Source organism: Tachypleus tridentatus, chromosome 4 (assembly GCF_004210375.1).
Source record: "Tachypleus tridentatus isolate NWPU-2018 chromosome 4, ASM421037v1, whole genome shotgun sequence".
NCBI classification, from domain to species: domain Eukaryota; kingdom Metazoa; phylum Arthropoda; class Merostomata; order Xiphosura; family Limulidae; genus Tachypleus; species Tachypleus tridentatus.
In genome coordinates this window covers 2,073,236-2,086,720 of record NC_134828.1, presented here as the reverse complement: position 1 = coordinate 2,086,720, position 13,485 = coordinate 2,073,236, and the positions used below count along the sequence as shown (strand labels likewise).

Below are 13,485 nucleotides of genomic sequence, written 5' to 3'. Positions count from 1 at the left end.
TTGTGTTCATGCATTAGCGTTGACAACATCTCCCATTGACATCTCCTGTGTTACATTGGGTAAAAACATGACAAAGGCTATAAAGTTGACAGAATTTGAACGTGGCAGAATTGTCAAACTGCAAAAGCAAGGTCTCTCTCAACGTGCCATCGCTGGTGAGATTGGGCGTAGTAAAATTGCTGTTGCAAATTTCTTTAAAAAACCCTGAGGAATACGGAATGAGAATTTCAAGTGGTCGACCCAAGAAAATTTTGCAGGCGTTGAGAAGGAGGATTCGACGGGTTGTCCGGCAAGACACCAGCCGATCGTCGAACCAGATTAAGGCTTTTACGGACGCAGAATGCAGCTCAAGAACAATAAGACGGCATTTACGAAAAAAAGGCTTTAAAAACTGTAAACGACTTCAAAGGCCACGCCTCCTTCCACACCACGAAACAGCTCAATTAAACTTTGCTGAGAAGCACCAAACATGGAACGCAGAAAAGTGGACGAAGGTTTTGTTCTCTGATGAGAAAAAATTAGCCTAGATGGTCCAGATGGCTTTCAACGTTACTGACGCGATAAGGATATCCCACTGGAGACATTTTCTACAAGACACAGTGAAGTAGGTTACATCATTATCTGGGGTGCTTTCTCCTTTCATGGAACAATGGAGCTTTTGGTTCTTCAGGGGCGTCAAACAGCAGCTGGCTACGTTGGCATGTTGGAGAGAGCATCCTTATTGACTGAAGGTCCTCGCTTATGTGGAAATGAATGTATCTTTCAGCAGGACAACGCTGCAATCCACAATGCCCGCAGGACAAAGGACTTTTTCATGGCGAATAAAGTGATTCTTTTAGACCATCCAGCGTGTTCACGCGAACTGAACCCCATTGAAAATGTTTGTGGGTGGATGACAAGGGAAGTCTATAGAAATGGACGTCAATTCCAAACGTTGTATGATCTTCGTGAAGCCATCTTCACCATTTGGAAATAACATTCCAGCCAGCCTTATGCAAACGCTTATATCGATCATGCCAAGGCGAATGTTTGATGTTATTCGCAATGACGGCCGTGCAACTCACTACTGAGATCTCTTGTTGGGCATTTCCTACCCTGTTTAGGAATTCTTGTTGGTATAGTCTTAAACTTTTGACCAGCTAGTATTTAGGCTAATTTCATTGTGTTCACATTTTCCTTATTAAATGGTAAAAAAGTTTTTTTTATTTTCTTTTTTCTTATTTTAATTTTTCGAAGCTCTACTCAAATAAGTGGTGGAGTCTAACAACGCAAAATGCATGTTTTTTCTTTATGTTCATTGGCCTTAAGATCTTGGCCAGCAGTGTATATATATATATATGTATATGTATTTGTTTGTTTATTGAATTTCGCGCAAAGCTACTCAAGGGCTATCTGCGCTAGCCATCTCTAATCTAGCAGTGTAAGACTAGAGGGAAGGCAGCTAGTCATCACCACCCACTGCCAACTCTTGGGCTACTCTTTTACCAACGAATAATGGGATTGAACGTCACTTATAACGCCCCCACGACTGAAAGGGCGAGCATGTTTGGTGTGATGGAGATTCGAATTCGCGACCCTCAGATTATGAGTCGAATGCCTTAAAGGTTAATTTTCAACAAATTTAATAATTGACTTAGAAACTGTACTTTAGTTAGGTATAATTTCTGTATGGCTGCCACATTTTTAAACACTTTATTTTTTGAGTAAAAAATGAAACAAAATATGCGGGTCCTCGAACTCAAGTTCGACTGATCTCAGCCTGTTTCGTACAGGTTCCACCCATCTGAAGTCATCCCTTGCCATCACGAAAAGAACAAACTTAAAGGTATGTGTGCAGTATAAAGCGATATACAATAACTAGTATAATATAACAATTTGAAAAGTACAAGTTTTTGAAGAATGTAACTAGACATACACATTTCACATTCATGGGCGTGTTTTGCACTTGTGGCACCTGAAAGTCAGTGAACCTTGATTTCCTTGTCTAGACAGTGGACAAATCTATCCCAAATAGAGTATGTTCCAAGTTTAAAAGCTGGTAGATCATTCTGTATATGTTTTTGCAGCATTTTTAAATATAGAAAAAATTGAAGAATTCCATTTTTCAAATTTAACATTTCAAGATAAATTGAAATAAGACTATGTCTTGAACATGTTGAAGTAATCAAGTACATGTTATGTGTTTAAAAAAACTGTAGACTTGTAAAAAATCAAATATAAACTCCATAACATATTTCCATAACTCATCATAATAAAATTAATCTTAACACAGGGCTTTGACATTGTCATATTAAATAAAGCTTGTTGTTTTAATATATAATCTTATATTTTCAGCTTTTAGAGGAAAGTGCTGGTGACGACACAGTGCCTACTTCTGTAGAGGAAGTTGTGATTCAGCCCACTTCTGATGAAGACTGCCAAGACTCTAGAGCTGACTCATTTCAGAGTATGTTTGTTTAGACTCTTGTAAGTAGATCATGATTGTTAGATTAAACATTCATAAGTTGCAATAATTGATGTATAATTTTATTTACATTAATTTGAATCTAACCGTGAAATAATGTTATTATTTCAATACCTAAATAAAAACCTATTGTTTTAGTCTATCTCAAGTATTCCAAGAGGGACATAGATTGGCTGGTATTCTGTTTCTAGAGGTGTACAGGTATTCCTATCTGGCTTGAAGACTGTAGCTACCCAGACAGAAAATCTTCCAACAATAGATTTTGCTTGTGGTACTGGTAGGTTAGTTTGAATATGAATATGACATTTTCATTTATGATTTAAAAATATTCAATAGCCAGATTAGTCTTGTTAATATTATTTTGATTATTTATTATAAACTATTGTTGGTAAATAGTACATTGTTCATATACATGTAATTCGTTCACTTATTTTTGCAGAATCATCACCTGCTGCTAAGAAGTTCTCTGTATCACAAGTGACAGATGCTGATTATACTGATGATGTTCATATGAGTGATGATGAAGGTGCTGATCCTGATTAGAACTTGTCAGATCTATGTCAAAAGTAACTGTTCTAGGTTCGTTCAGAGTAGGTTCGAATTGATATGTTGCTACTCGACACTGTTCAGAACACAAAATCAAAACAGATTTTGCCTCTGTTTTTCCGTATGCACTAGCCATGTTTATTTACATTCAACGCGATTGCGTTGGAGGTTTGTTTGGCAACTATTACGTCACAGTACTTTTCCTAGCGGCAAGCGTAAAAACTAAAACGTTCGGATTGCCGCTCGGAAAGGGCTCTTTCCGCACCAAGTTTTATGTTTCATTTATTAGCACATATTTTTTATAAAAATTGTGAACCTGCAAAACTAATCAGTATGAGTAGTTCTTTTGACTGCAAAGTTTTCTTTTTTCTGTAAAATTCACCTTAAACTACCTGGCCATGCCGACCCAGGCGTTGTAATATGGAATCCTGAGTAACATTACCTAGTTCAGCCGTGTTTCTTTTTGCTTTTTTTTAGTATGACATTTATTTGAGTAGAAAATTATCAGCTACTTTTATCTAGGCCCGGCATTAAAGTTTATAGATGAAAATAGCTTTTTTTTTTGTTGTGTGTCCTATAATTTATCATTTAAAGTGGGGTAAAAACAATAATCTCTGATAAATTTAACGATAGATGGATGTGTTTTAAAACGCATTACATTTATTTTTATACCGGTTTAACTTATTTTCTTAGAATTAAATATTTAAAAATTCAGAAATATACGTAAGGAAAACATTTTTTTCGTAATGAAATATTCTGAAGAAGTAACACTAGAGGGTTAGTAACTGAGTATGCGTACAAGATTTGTTATAAGAAAATGGCGTCTGGCGGGAGAAGATTTAAGAAAAGATAATTTAAATATAAATAACATGAACTAAATAAAACGTTTTTAATGTGTGAATGCTTTAAATTATTTTATTTAATATCATAAGTTAGAGAATCGAGAAGAAAGGACGTAAGTATTCAAAAATAATTGACCAAAGTTTGAGTATATATCATGAGTTTATTAGTATATCTATTAATATTATAATTATTAATTATATAAATATAGTTTATACTATTATTGGTCAGTTTATATAAGATTTAATCAGGATGATTCGTATCAGCGTGTTTTTTATAACGGTTGCATACTTTATATGTTTTATTGTAGTATTTATCGGGTATTAAAAAAGTTGTTTTCTGACATAATACTTTCTACTTAACCTGAGAGAGATTGAATAAGGGGGTTGGTAAAAGTAGGGCTTTGCAACAATTAGGCCTAATCAAGTAGTTCTCCGTAATTCTTTAGTTGATTTGGGGTATTGCTCATAAAAGGAATGAAACTAAAAGTTTAGGATTGACTGTACGAAACTTTAACTTTTTTTCTTCTGATCGAAATTGTTTAATGTTTAAAATACTAAATTTAGATTTTTCTTTTTCTTTTGTAATAGCTGCTGTGTATTGGGTAATATTGCTAGTATTATTATGATGTTAATTAAACAGAAAAAAAAAAGTCACATGAAACTTTTATAAGTGCATTAAAAACTGATACTGTAAAACAAAACATTGACCTAAGAAGACAGTGGGTCATTTTTTATGTTATATTAGAAAGTAAGAGATAGGATGGATTTTCTTCTCCCACAAACACGTGAAAGATTTGTAATTTGGACTTCTTTCTTGATGTCATTGTAGATGGCTGATGTACATACAAAAGACACTGGATGTTAAGTTTATGTTACAAATTGGACAAACTCAAAACCAGAAATTAGTTTGTTAAAAAAGTTTTATGCTATGTTACCTTGAGAACAAAAAGGAAATACCAATTTCTTTCCTTGCAAATGCTTGGTTTTCATATTCGTTGAATAACACACAAGTTTCTTAATGGGTAACACAGGACATGAGTGGTGCAGAGATTTTCATCATTAAATGTGACCTGTGCATCTCAGAACAGAATAAGTTTTGATTGTTGAAAGATATTTGTTTTTAAGTTGTTTAAGTTGTTTAATCTTCTTAAGAATAAAGTTTTTACAAATTTGATAGTTTTGATGTTTGATATTCTTAAGCCTGATGTGACAGCTTCAGATGTTTCAATATTTTAATGAGAAATTTTTTTCTCATAATTTTGCTGCAAAAATCATTTCTGTTAGTTTTATTTTAAAACATGACCTGTAAAACCTTAAAATATCATAACCTGGCCATATTTTAGTAATGTAATTAGTTTTGTCCATTTTATTTGGATGTTCATGTTAGGTTTTAGTATCTGTGTTAATTTCTTTATATTTTAGTCAATGTCTATTATTATTATTTGCAACTTGTATTTTTGTTTACACTGCAGTTGAAAACAGTGGATTAATACTTTTAGGAACATTTAATGATGGCAGAGGTAAGTTTAATATTATTTTAACTTTTGCATTTTAAATATGTTAGATGTTACAATTCATTTTTCATCTATCAAAATGTATAATTTTTTATATACTTTTAAATTTTTCTTAAATTGTTTTTCTGAGAGTTTCTTTAATAATTCAGATTGTTTTTTCAGAATAGGACTCTGTCTGAGAAAGTTTTTTATATCAGAATTAAACACTGATTTTTTTCCTCATTCTTACAAAATGGAAAGATTTTTATATATAGTGCATTAGTTAGGAGATTTAACTTTTAAATGTTTTTCTAAGCAAATTAGCATATAATAAGGATAAATGTATGATATATGGATAGTAGTACAAGAGGTCTGAGAGTTTCATTTGAATAATAACACATACTTTCTTGAATAATATTTTTTGGGTTTCAATCATTTTATAAAATTATTTCCTAAGGTTTTAATAATAACAATTATTATGAGTAATCTCTCAGAAAGTAAAAATATTAAAGATATGCTTATTGAGGAAAGTGTGCTTATGAATTATACATTCTTCTCAGAGGATATTAATTAAATGTCATAGTAACCTTTGTGAAATTTCTCTTTTGAGCCTAACATTTCTTTATTTGCTAATATACTCTTGTTATATACTTACTGAATAATAAATGATGAAGTTACACATATGTAGTTTAAACACATATTGGTAATAATTAAAATTTATAGACATCTTTTTCTAGGTTTCTTTGCTGCTGGAAAATATACCAATTTTACTTTTAGCAATAAAATACCCTAAAAGATGCTTATATGTGGATAATTAAAAGGATATTGCATTTTAAAGATTTATAACTAAAAAATGAACTAATAATGTACAAATTAAACAAATTTGAAGTACTATTTAAACTATTTTGAGCTCTTATGAAACTTTTTGGTCTGTGACCAGTTTATAAACATGTTGAAAACTTAAGAAACATTCAAAGGTTTTTGTAATTTTGCTTTTATTTGCACATGAAAAATACTGTTGGGACATAAAAATACTTCAATTCTATTTTTTGAAAGTAGACCCTTGTTTTCATGAATCAAATTGCATTAGAATTAGGTTGCAGATGTTTGTAATTAGTTTTTATTTGCAACTAACCTCATTTAATAAACACTTTGATAAACTGTTTAATTTTTGTTGGATGTTTGCTTCAATCATATTGCTTTTGTGTGCCTAATTAAAAACATATTTAAGTAAAATTTTCCCTTTCCATATATTGTAATTTGAATTGTGAGAGTAAGTGTGTTGGACATAACTGTACCAATATTATGAAATAAAAGGATTTTATTGTTCTAAATACATGAATTTCTTAAGCCTTATAAGTAATGTGGTGTTGCTAGTGATAGGGCAAATAGGATTTGAAGTTGTATTTTAGGAATATTGAATAAAGGCCTCAAGAGGTTAGAATTTCTCTTTGTAGTTCATTAATTAGGCTGCATTTGATTCGGTAAATATTTGAAGTACAATGGCTGTTTTTTAACTGTTTTAACCTTCAAGTTTAGTGAGTGGGATGGCCTTGATGGACAAGTAGGTTCCCTATTATCCTTAGGTTATATGTGATTTGTAAACATTTCAATATTGTGTGTAAATACCATTATTACTACTATAATTAACCATATATTTAAACAGAAATTTTAGACTATCACTGTAAGTTTTGATGTATTAGAACCATTTGGAAACAGTTTGAAAGGTACTCGTAATGGAAGTTTACTTATTTACTTGTATAAGGAGCAAAATTATCATCAGTTTTGGTGACTTTTTATTTTACATGTTTGTGTATTTGTTTTATAAGAAAATATATAATTTCCATTACCATGAAATACCATGTTAGGTTTTGTTTGTAAATTGTCTGTGCATACAATTTTGTAAAATTGGAAAAAAAAATTGTAATTTATAGCATTGTGGTACACAAAGAACATTTATTTGAAATATAAAAAATATATACTCCTGAAAACAAATAAAGCCCATTTCAAAATAACCAGAAAATGTATGTGTGTATAAAAAATACAAAAAACTATTAAACATCTGTCATTTTAATGTATTATATTTCTTCTTTCCAGCCTTGTGCTAGTGAATCAAGTGCTGGTAAGTTTATTTTCCATTATTTCATTTTGTAGTAGTCAAGCTTTATTCTGTAACATTAAATGTAAATGTGGAGTGGTTGGTTAGGCAAAGACTGTATCAAAGTCTAGAATTAATTGTGGGATCCTAAACTCCATCATGTTGAGTTATTGTTTTAAATTGTTGATACATCAAATTCTTGCCTTGGCTCACAAAATAGCTTTCTTTGATTAGTAGTGTCCTCTATTGCCACAAATTTTCAATGCTCACCACTAGCTACTGCTTTTGCATGTTCATTTGTAAATGATTATGCAATAGCTTTCTGCTACTGTCTCCATATTTTTGCTCATTAACCACTTAATCAGTAGTAGCACTATATAGATGTGCTTGTTTTTTGCTCAGAAATTTGTCAGTTTTGATTACCTAGATTGTAGACTAATGTATAGGGGTGTAAGTGTGTGTGATTTAAGTTTATCAGTATCTTCAATTGACTAGTTGAGAAATTAGTAGTTGTTGTGGTCAAAACAAAGTACAACTTATATTTTGCTTATCGTGTTAACAGAGGTTTTGTTACCTATACTACCTAAGTGTGTGTGATTTAAGTTTATCAGTATCTTCAATTGACTAGTTGAGAAATTAGTAGTTGTTGTGGTCAAAACAAAGTACAACTTATATTTTGCTTATCGTGTTAACAGAGGTTTTGTTACCTATACTACCAAAGTACATGTAAATACCTCTTCTATAGACCAGGAATTCTTTGATACAGTTTCATAAGTGTATAATTTTACTAGAACAGAATGAAGAAATTTGAACTCAACAGTTGGTATGAGTAAGCCTATATTTATCTAACATGGAAGAACTGTTTTTTATACATGTTGTTCAATTGTTTCAGATATAAAAATATCCTATCAGCATGTTTCCTGTCTCACAAAGAAAATAATTGAAATGAAAAATATCTGTTCAATCTGTTCACTTTTATATAATATTAAATCAATTTTGTTTTTGCTTAGGTATTTTTGGTATGAAAATAAAGAATGACTAATTTTTTAAAGCAACAAGTAACAGTTTGTCACAATATTTCTCAGCAATTACAAAATTACAGCTACTAAGTTAGTTACTTTATTTTGATGGTAAGTATATAAAATAACAAGACCCCTTATGAATTGTTTAATTAATTGAACATACATTAAAATATTATTATTATTTGTTTTATGAATACAACTGTGGCACAGGTTACATATTTTTACTTGAAGGTCCAGCTTGTTCTACAAACTATTTGCTATAAATGTCAGTATTCTTTATTACATTTTTGTTTTTGTAATGCCCACAACTACAAGTATTGATCCATCTCTTGCTATTTTCATTTGTGATTTTGTAATTTTGAAATTTTATGAAGAAACAAATTATTAATTTTCATAAAAGTTGTACAGATTGCTAATAACTGCAATCTTTCACATATTGTATTTGTCTTGCACTCAATTTGTATGATGTACAACAAATTATGGGAATATTCTAACTGGTATTAATTCTTTTCATCACAAACTATTCATTCAAGTTGTGATATATTTAGCAATCTAAAAGTGAAGTGTCATAGTATCATTGAGCAAATTTCTGTCTCGTTTCCTTGGTTCAGGATCAGTTGTCATTTGCTATGCTTGTTGCTCTTTGTGGTGGTCTGTTTAGATCTATTAGTGTTGTATGAGTTTCTTGAAAGATGGATTTAACACTTGTCTATTTATTACAAAGCAGCTTCTAGCAATTGGTAAACTAGTAGCCCAAGAGTTGACAGTGGGTAACGATGACTAGCTGCCTTCCTTCTTGTCTTACACTACTAAATTAGGGACGGCTAGTACAGGTAGCCCTTGAGTAGCTTTGCGCAAAAATTCAAAACTAACCAAACACACATGGTAATCAATTGTTTTTCAATATATATCAAAGGTAATAGCTTTATTTTCACTTTGATAAAAATTAGAGAATGTACTTTATTTTAAAATTATATTTACTCAGTTTACTGTTTAAATCTTTTGAAAAATTAAAGGTAAACCTAATTTTTGCAGCTTTTAAATAAATGTAATTTTTGAAAATGGACACATTTGTAAATTAAAAGAAGCTTAGAAAGAGAATATATTGTAAGTTAAGGGCATTAAGTGCCTAAAAATATATATTTTTATCTTTATAAAACTAAGACGATTTTTACAGTCATTTGGAACTACTTATGAAAAGGCTTTCTGTTGAAACATGCATAGTATATAGTGAGTTATGTGTGTAATTATTGAATGGGTTATTAAATGAATAACTTGATTATAATCAGAGTACGTTTGCAGGAACTGAGAGTGATCAAGATTTTGATCCCACTGCTGAAATGCTTGTGGATGAATTTGATGATGAAAAAACCTTGGATGAAGAAGAACTTCTAGAAGAAGATGATGGAGTTGCTGGAGAGTTGGATGATCTTCAGAAGGCAAGACATATTGGCTAAACTTTCTTAAAGTTTAACATGTAATGAAGTGTATGACTCTGAATTGATATAAGTTGGTGTGGAAAAATAAAACAATTTCAGACCCATGAATTATCACAAACATCAGTAATTAAGTGATAATAGGTGGTTGTAGTTTTGTTTGATATAGATAGCATAGTACTTATTGATGGAAACATACTTGCTTTAAATATTACTGGTTAAATACCAAAAGCAGAGAAAAGTATTGGAAATCAGTAGCCCTAAAAATATGGATGTTTTTATTAGTTCATTGACTTTCAGTGTTTAAACAATCATAATCTTTCACTTACTTGTTGCTACATACACAGATTTTATTTCTTGCTAGTGGCACTTAGCACTAGTAAGTTATTTACAATTTAAAAATTTTTAATATTGGATGATAAAAAAAGTCTCATTTATTGTACAGTTCTGGAGGTTGGAGTATTTTAAGATTGACATCAGATGTTGACCATTGTCCTGTTTTTTTCCAGTCATTTTGGACAGGATCGTTTTTAAAACAATTACTTCATTGGTGTGACTATACTAAGTCTTTTTTTCATTGCTACGTGTTACATAGACCTTGGTTTACAGAGAACTATATTTACTTCTTGTCACTGGATTTTTAGCATTTTGGTTTTGTTTTTTTTTTCTTGTACCAGATACATGGCTTTTTGTTTATTTATAGTAAAAACTAATGTTAAATTTAATTTGAATGTGCCACACTAACAAAATAATTGGCTATGTTAACCTTTTCACAGTGGGTCAAAGGCCATGTCATTGCGTTTGTTGACTTGCACTGAAAATTCTATTGGGCTACTATTTTATGAATTTATGTCAGTAAATTTGTGATTGACATGTACAGGGTGGTCTGTAAGTTCCTACCCATCCATATGTTATTATAAGTAATGTTGTAATACTAAGGATGAGTTGAAGGTAGCTGTTACTGCAGCATTTGGAACAATAACCCCTGCTATGTTGAGGAAAATGTCTCACAGAACATGGCGTCGCGTAATATTATGCAGCGAGAATGAGGGACAGCACACAAATACACTGGATACATAAGATATATGGATGGGTAGAGACTTACGGGCCACCCTGTACATTATAATTAAAACTTTAATCTTATATGTGAGTTAATTTCTTAATTTGAAAGTAAATGTTAAAAAAACAACAGACCTAAATATAGATTTTAATGAGAGATGTGATATGTTGAATGCAGTAATGGTTCAAATTAGATGTATGTGATGTTAAAATACTAAGTCTACAGTTTCATAACTTATTTCTAAATAGTAATAATCTATACACATAGATAATGTATAATGAAATTAATGTTTCTGTATAATACAAAATACTAGTCCACTAAAACACAGCCAAGAATTGGTCAGTTGTATATTATTGGATATAGTGAAGCTGTGCCACATCAACACAAGTTACCTAATGTTAGCTAGGTATGACTGGAGGGTCAATATAATAAAAACATAATGAATACATCATATTATGAGACAAAACATTTGTAACTGTGTGTTCTAGCACACACACAAAATTTGTTTCCTTTTTTTTAATGATGGTTATGAGGTCAGTCAGTAGACAAATCCCACATAGAGTATAGAAAATAACATCACATATAAGGTCTTACTGGAAACAAATATTTGAAATGTATTTAGGAGGTTATAGAGATTATATAAATGTTTGAGGTTTTTGGGATGAAGCTTTTTGATCAATATGAAATCACTTTGTTGTCAGACTAGTAACCAAACAGACACGATATTTTAAAAAAGAATTTTTAGTAAAAATATTTTATTACAAAAAAATCTGATTTTTTTGTGTACAAATAATATGAAATCTTTACCAAAAGTCTGCCAAATTATTTGAAGGTACAGTTTCTATAACCAAAGTTATAATATAAATATTTAATATGTGCAATTCTGTATATAAATTTGTGTATATTATACTAAGTCCATTGAGAAAGAGTTAATTTAATGTTGTAGATACAGCATAGTTTTTAGCATTAGTTGTTTTCATTAGAGCTGGAAATTATTTTTTTTAGTTTTTCATAAATTACAGAAATTAAGAGTTCAGTTATCATTTCCATGCCTACGAATCTTTTACATTGTGGCTGTAAAATGTTCAATTTTGTTCACCCTTTTATGATGAGTTATACATTTTGTTTGACTTTTAAAGATATTTTTGTAACATTTCAAGCTAAATCACAGCCTCTAATGTTTGATCAGTATTTTGCAAATAAATCCTTTTAGAATTGTATTAGTCGTTCTAACATCTTTGTTATTCATTTACAATTGAAAGCCAAGATTCACTGTTTATTATCATAAGTAGGAATTTTTAGCTGTTGCTTTGAGTTTAGGAACATAGTAGGTTGTTGTTTACTACAGTTTATAGCAATAAAACAAGTAATGTTAGTATTGAGATTCCAAGTGTAGCTGAAACTCGGAGCTGTATGTTGGAACCCAAGTTTCTGAAATACTAGTAAAAGTCTCAATCACAACCACAGTTAGCAGTTTAAAAACATTATTTAATAGAGTAGTATTTATGTTAGAATAATTATTTTGTACATACAGGAAATATGGTCAGTAAAGGTAATAAAATATACTTCTGTATAGCTGTTAGAACATGTTGTATCAGAGGACATGAAATCATTGAATAAGGATTTATTGTATTCTGTTGTATTTACTTCTGTATAGCTGTTAGAACATGTTGTATTAGAGGAAATGAAATCATTGCATAAGGATTTATTGTATTTTGTTGTATTTACTTCTGTATAGCTGTTAGAACATGTTGTTTCAGAGGACATGAAATTATTGAATAAGGAGTTATTGTATTCTGTTGTATTTACTTCTGTATAACTGTTATAACATGCTCAAAAACATGTATGAATTTGAGATAATTTGATTATTTTTGTGATAAGTACCACTGTTTTAGTAGACCTATCTGCAGAAGTTTCTAGTTAGAACAGCTAGTAAGTGAACAAAGAGATAAAACCAGTTCTGTGTGTTAAGAATTATAGATGTTCACCACTTCATCAAACTTTCTTGCATTTCAGGTGATTTTATTTACAGGTATTAGTGATACAATCTTACTTAAAGAGTTTGAGATGGAAATATTATAGTCTAAATGTAACATATTTTTTGAAGGTTGAAAATTTTTCCACATAATCTATTTGAATGCAGAAAACAAAATTCCCAGTAAGATGTAATTGTTATTGTTTGATATGAAACCCAAAAGTTTCTAGATTAGAAATTTGTACGTAATATATAATAAATGTTGTTTTTTCTTTATTTGGTTCCTACTTATAGGAAGGGACTATGCCTTTAGAAGAGCTGCTTGCCATGTATGGTTGCTGTAACCAGCAGGATGTAGGAAGCCTTCGGCATGTTTCTGTGGATTTGCCTGAAGAACGTTTGAATAAAGGTATTCCTAAAGAATCTGGAGGAGATGAAGTAGATGATGGTAGTCGGGACAACGATGTTTTCGATGGAGGCGAACATTCTAACTCTACACACTTACTTCGATGTATGGACAGTTTGTATGGATTAGAGTGTTTGTAATGT

The 13,485-nt window shown here is 30.7% G+C and overlaps 1 protein-coding gene across 3 annotated transcripts in view; it reads left to right on the top strand.

Annotated features, from left to right (window-relative positions):
• Window positions 1–3,801: 3,801 nt before the first annotated feature.
• Window positions 3,802–13,485, top strand: part of LOC143248434 (mesoderm induction early response protein 1-like) — a 55,422-nt gene continuing 45,738 nt past the window's right edge. For 2 of the 3 annotated variants that reach the window (XR_013026986.1, XM_076496792.1), the window contains exons 1-5: window positions 3,802–3,965; window positions 5,325–5,372; window positions 7,443–7,467; window positions 9,768–9,904; window positions 13,231–13,447. Coding sequence is in view for 2 of the 3 variants with exons in the window: in XM_076496792.1 (XP_076352907.1) it covers window positions 5,361–5,372; window positions 7,443–7,467; window positions 9,768–9,904; window positions 13,231–13,447 (391 nt within the window). In the remaining variant the exon portion in view is untranslated. Of the gene's footprint in view, window positions 3,966–5,324; window positions 5,373–7,442; window positions 7,468–9,754; window positions 9,905–13,230; window positions 13,448–13,485 lie in introns of those variants that run through there. The other variant, XM_076496793.1, reaches the window with a different exon arrangement.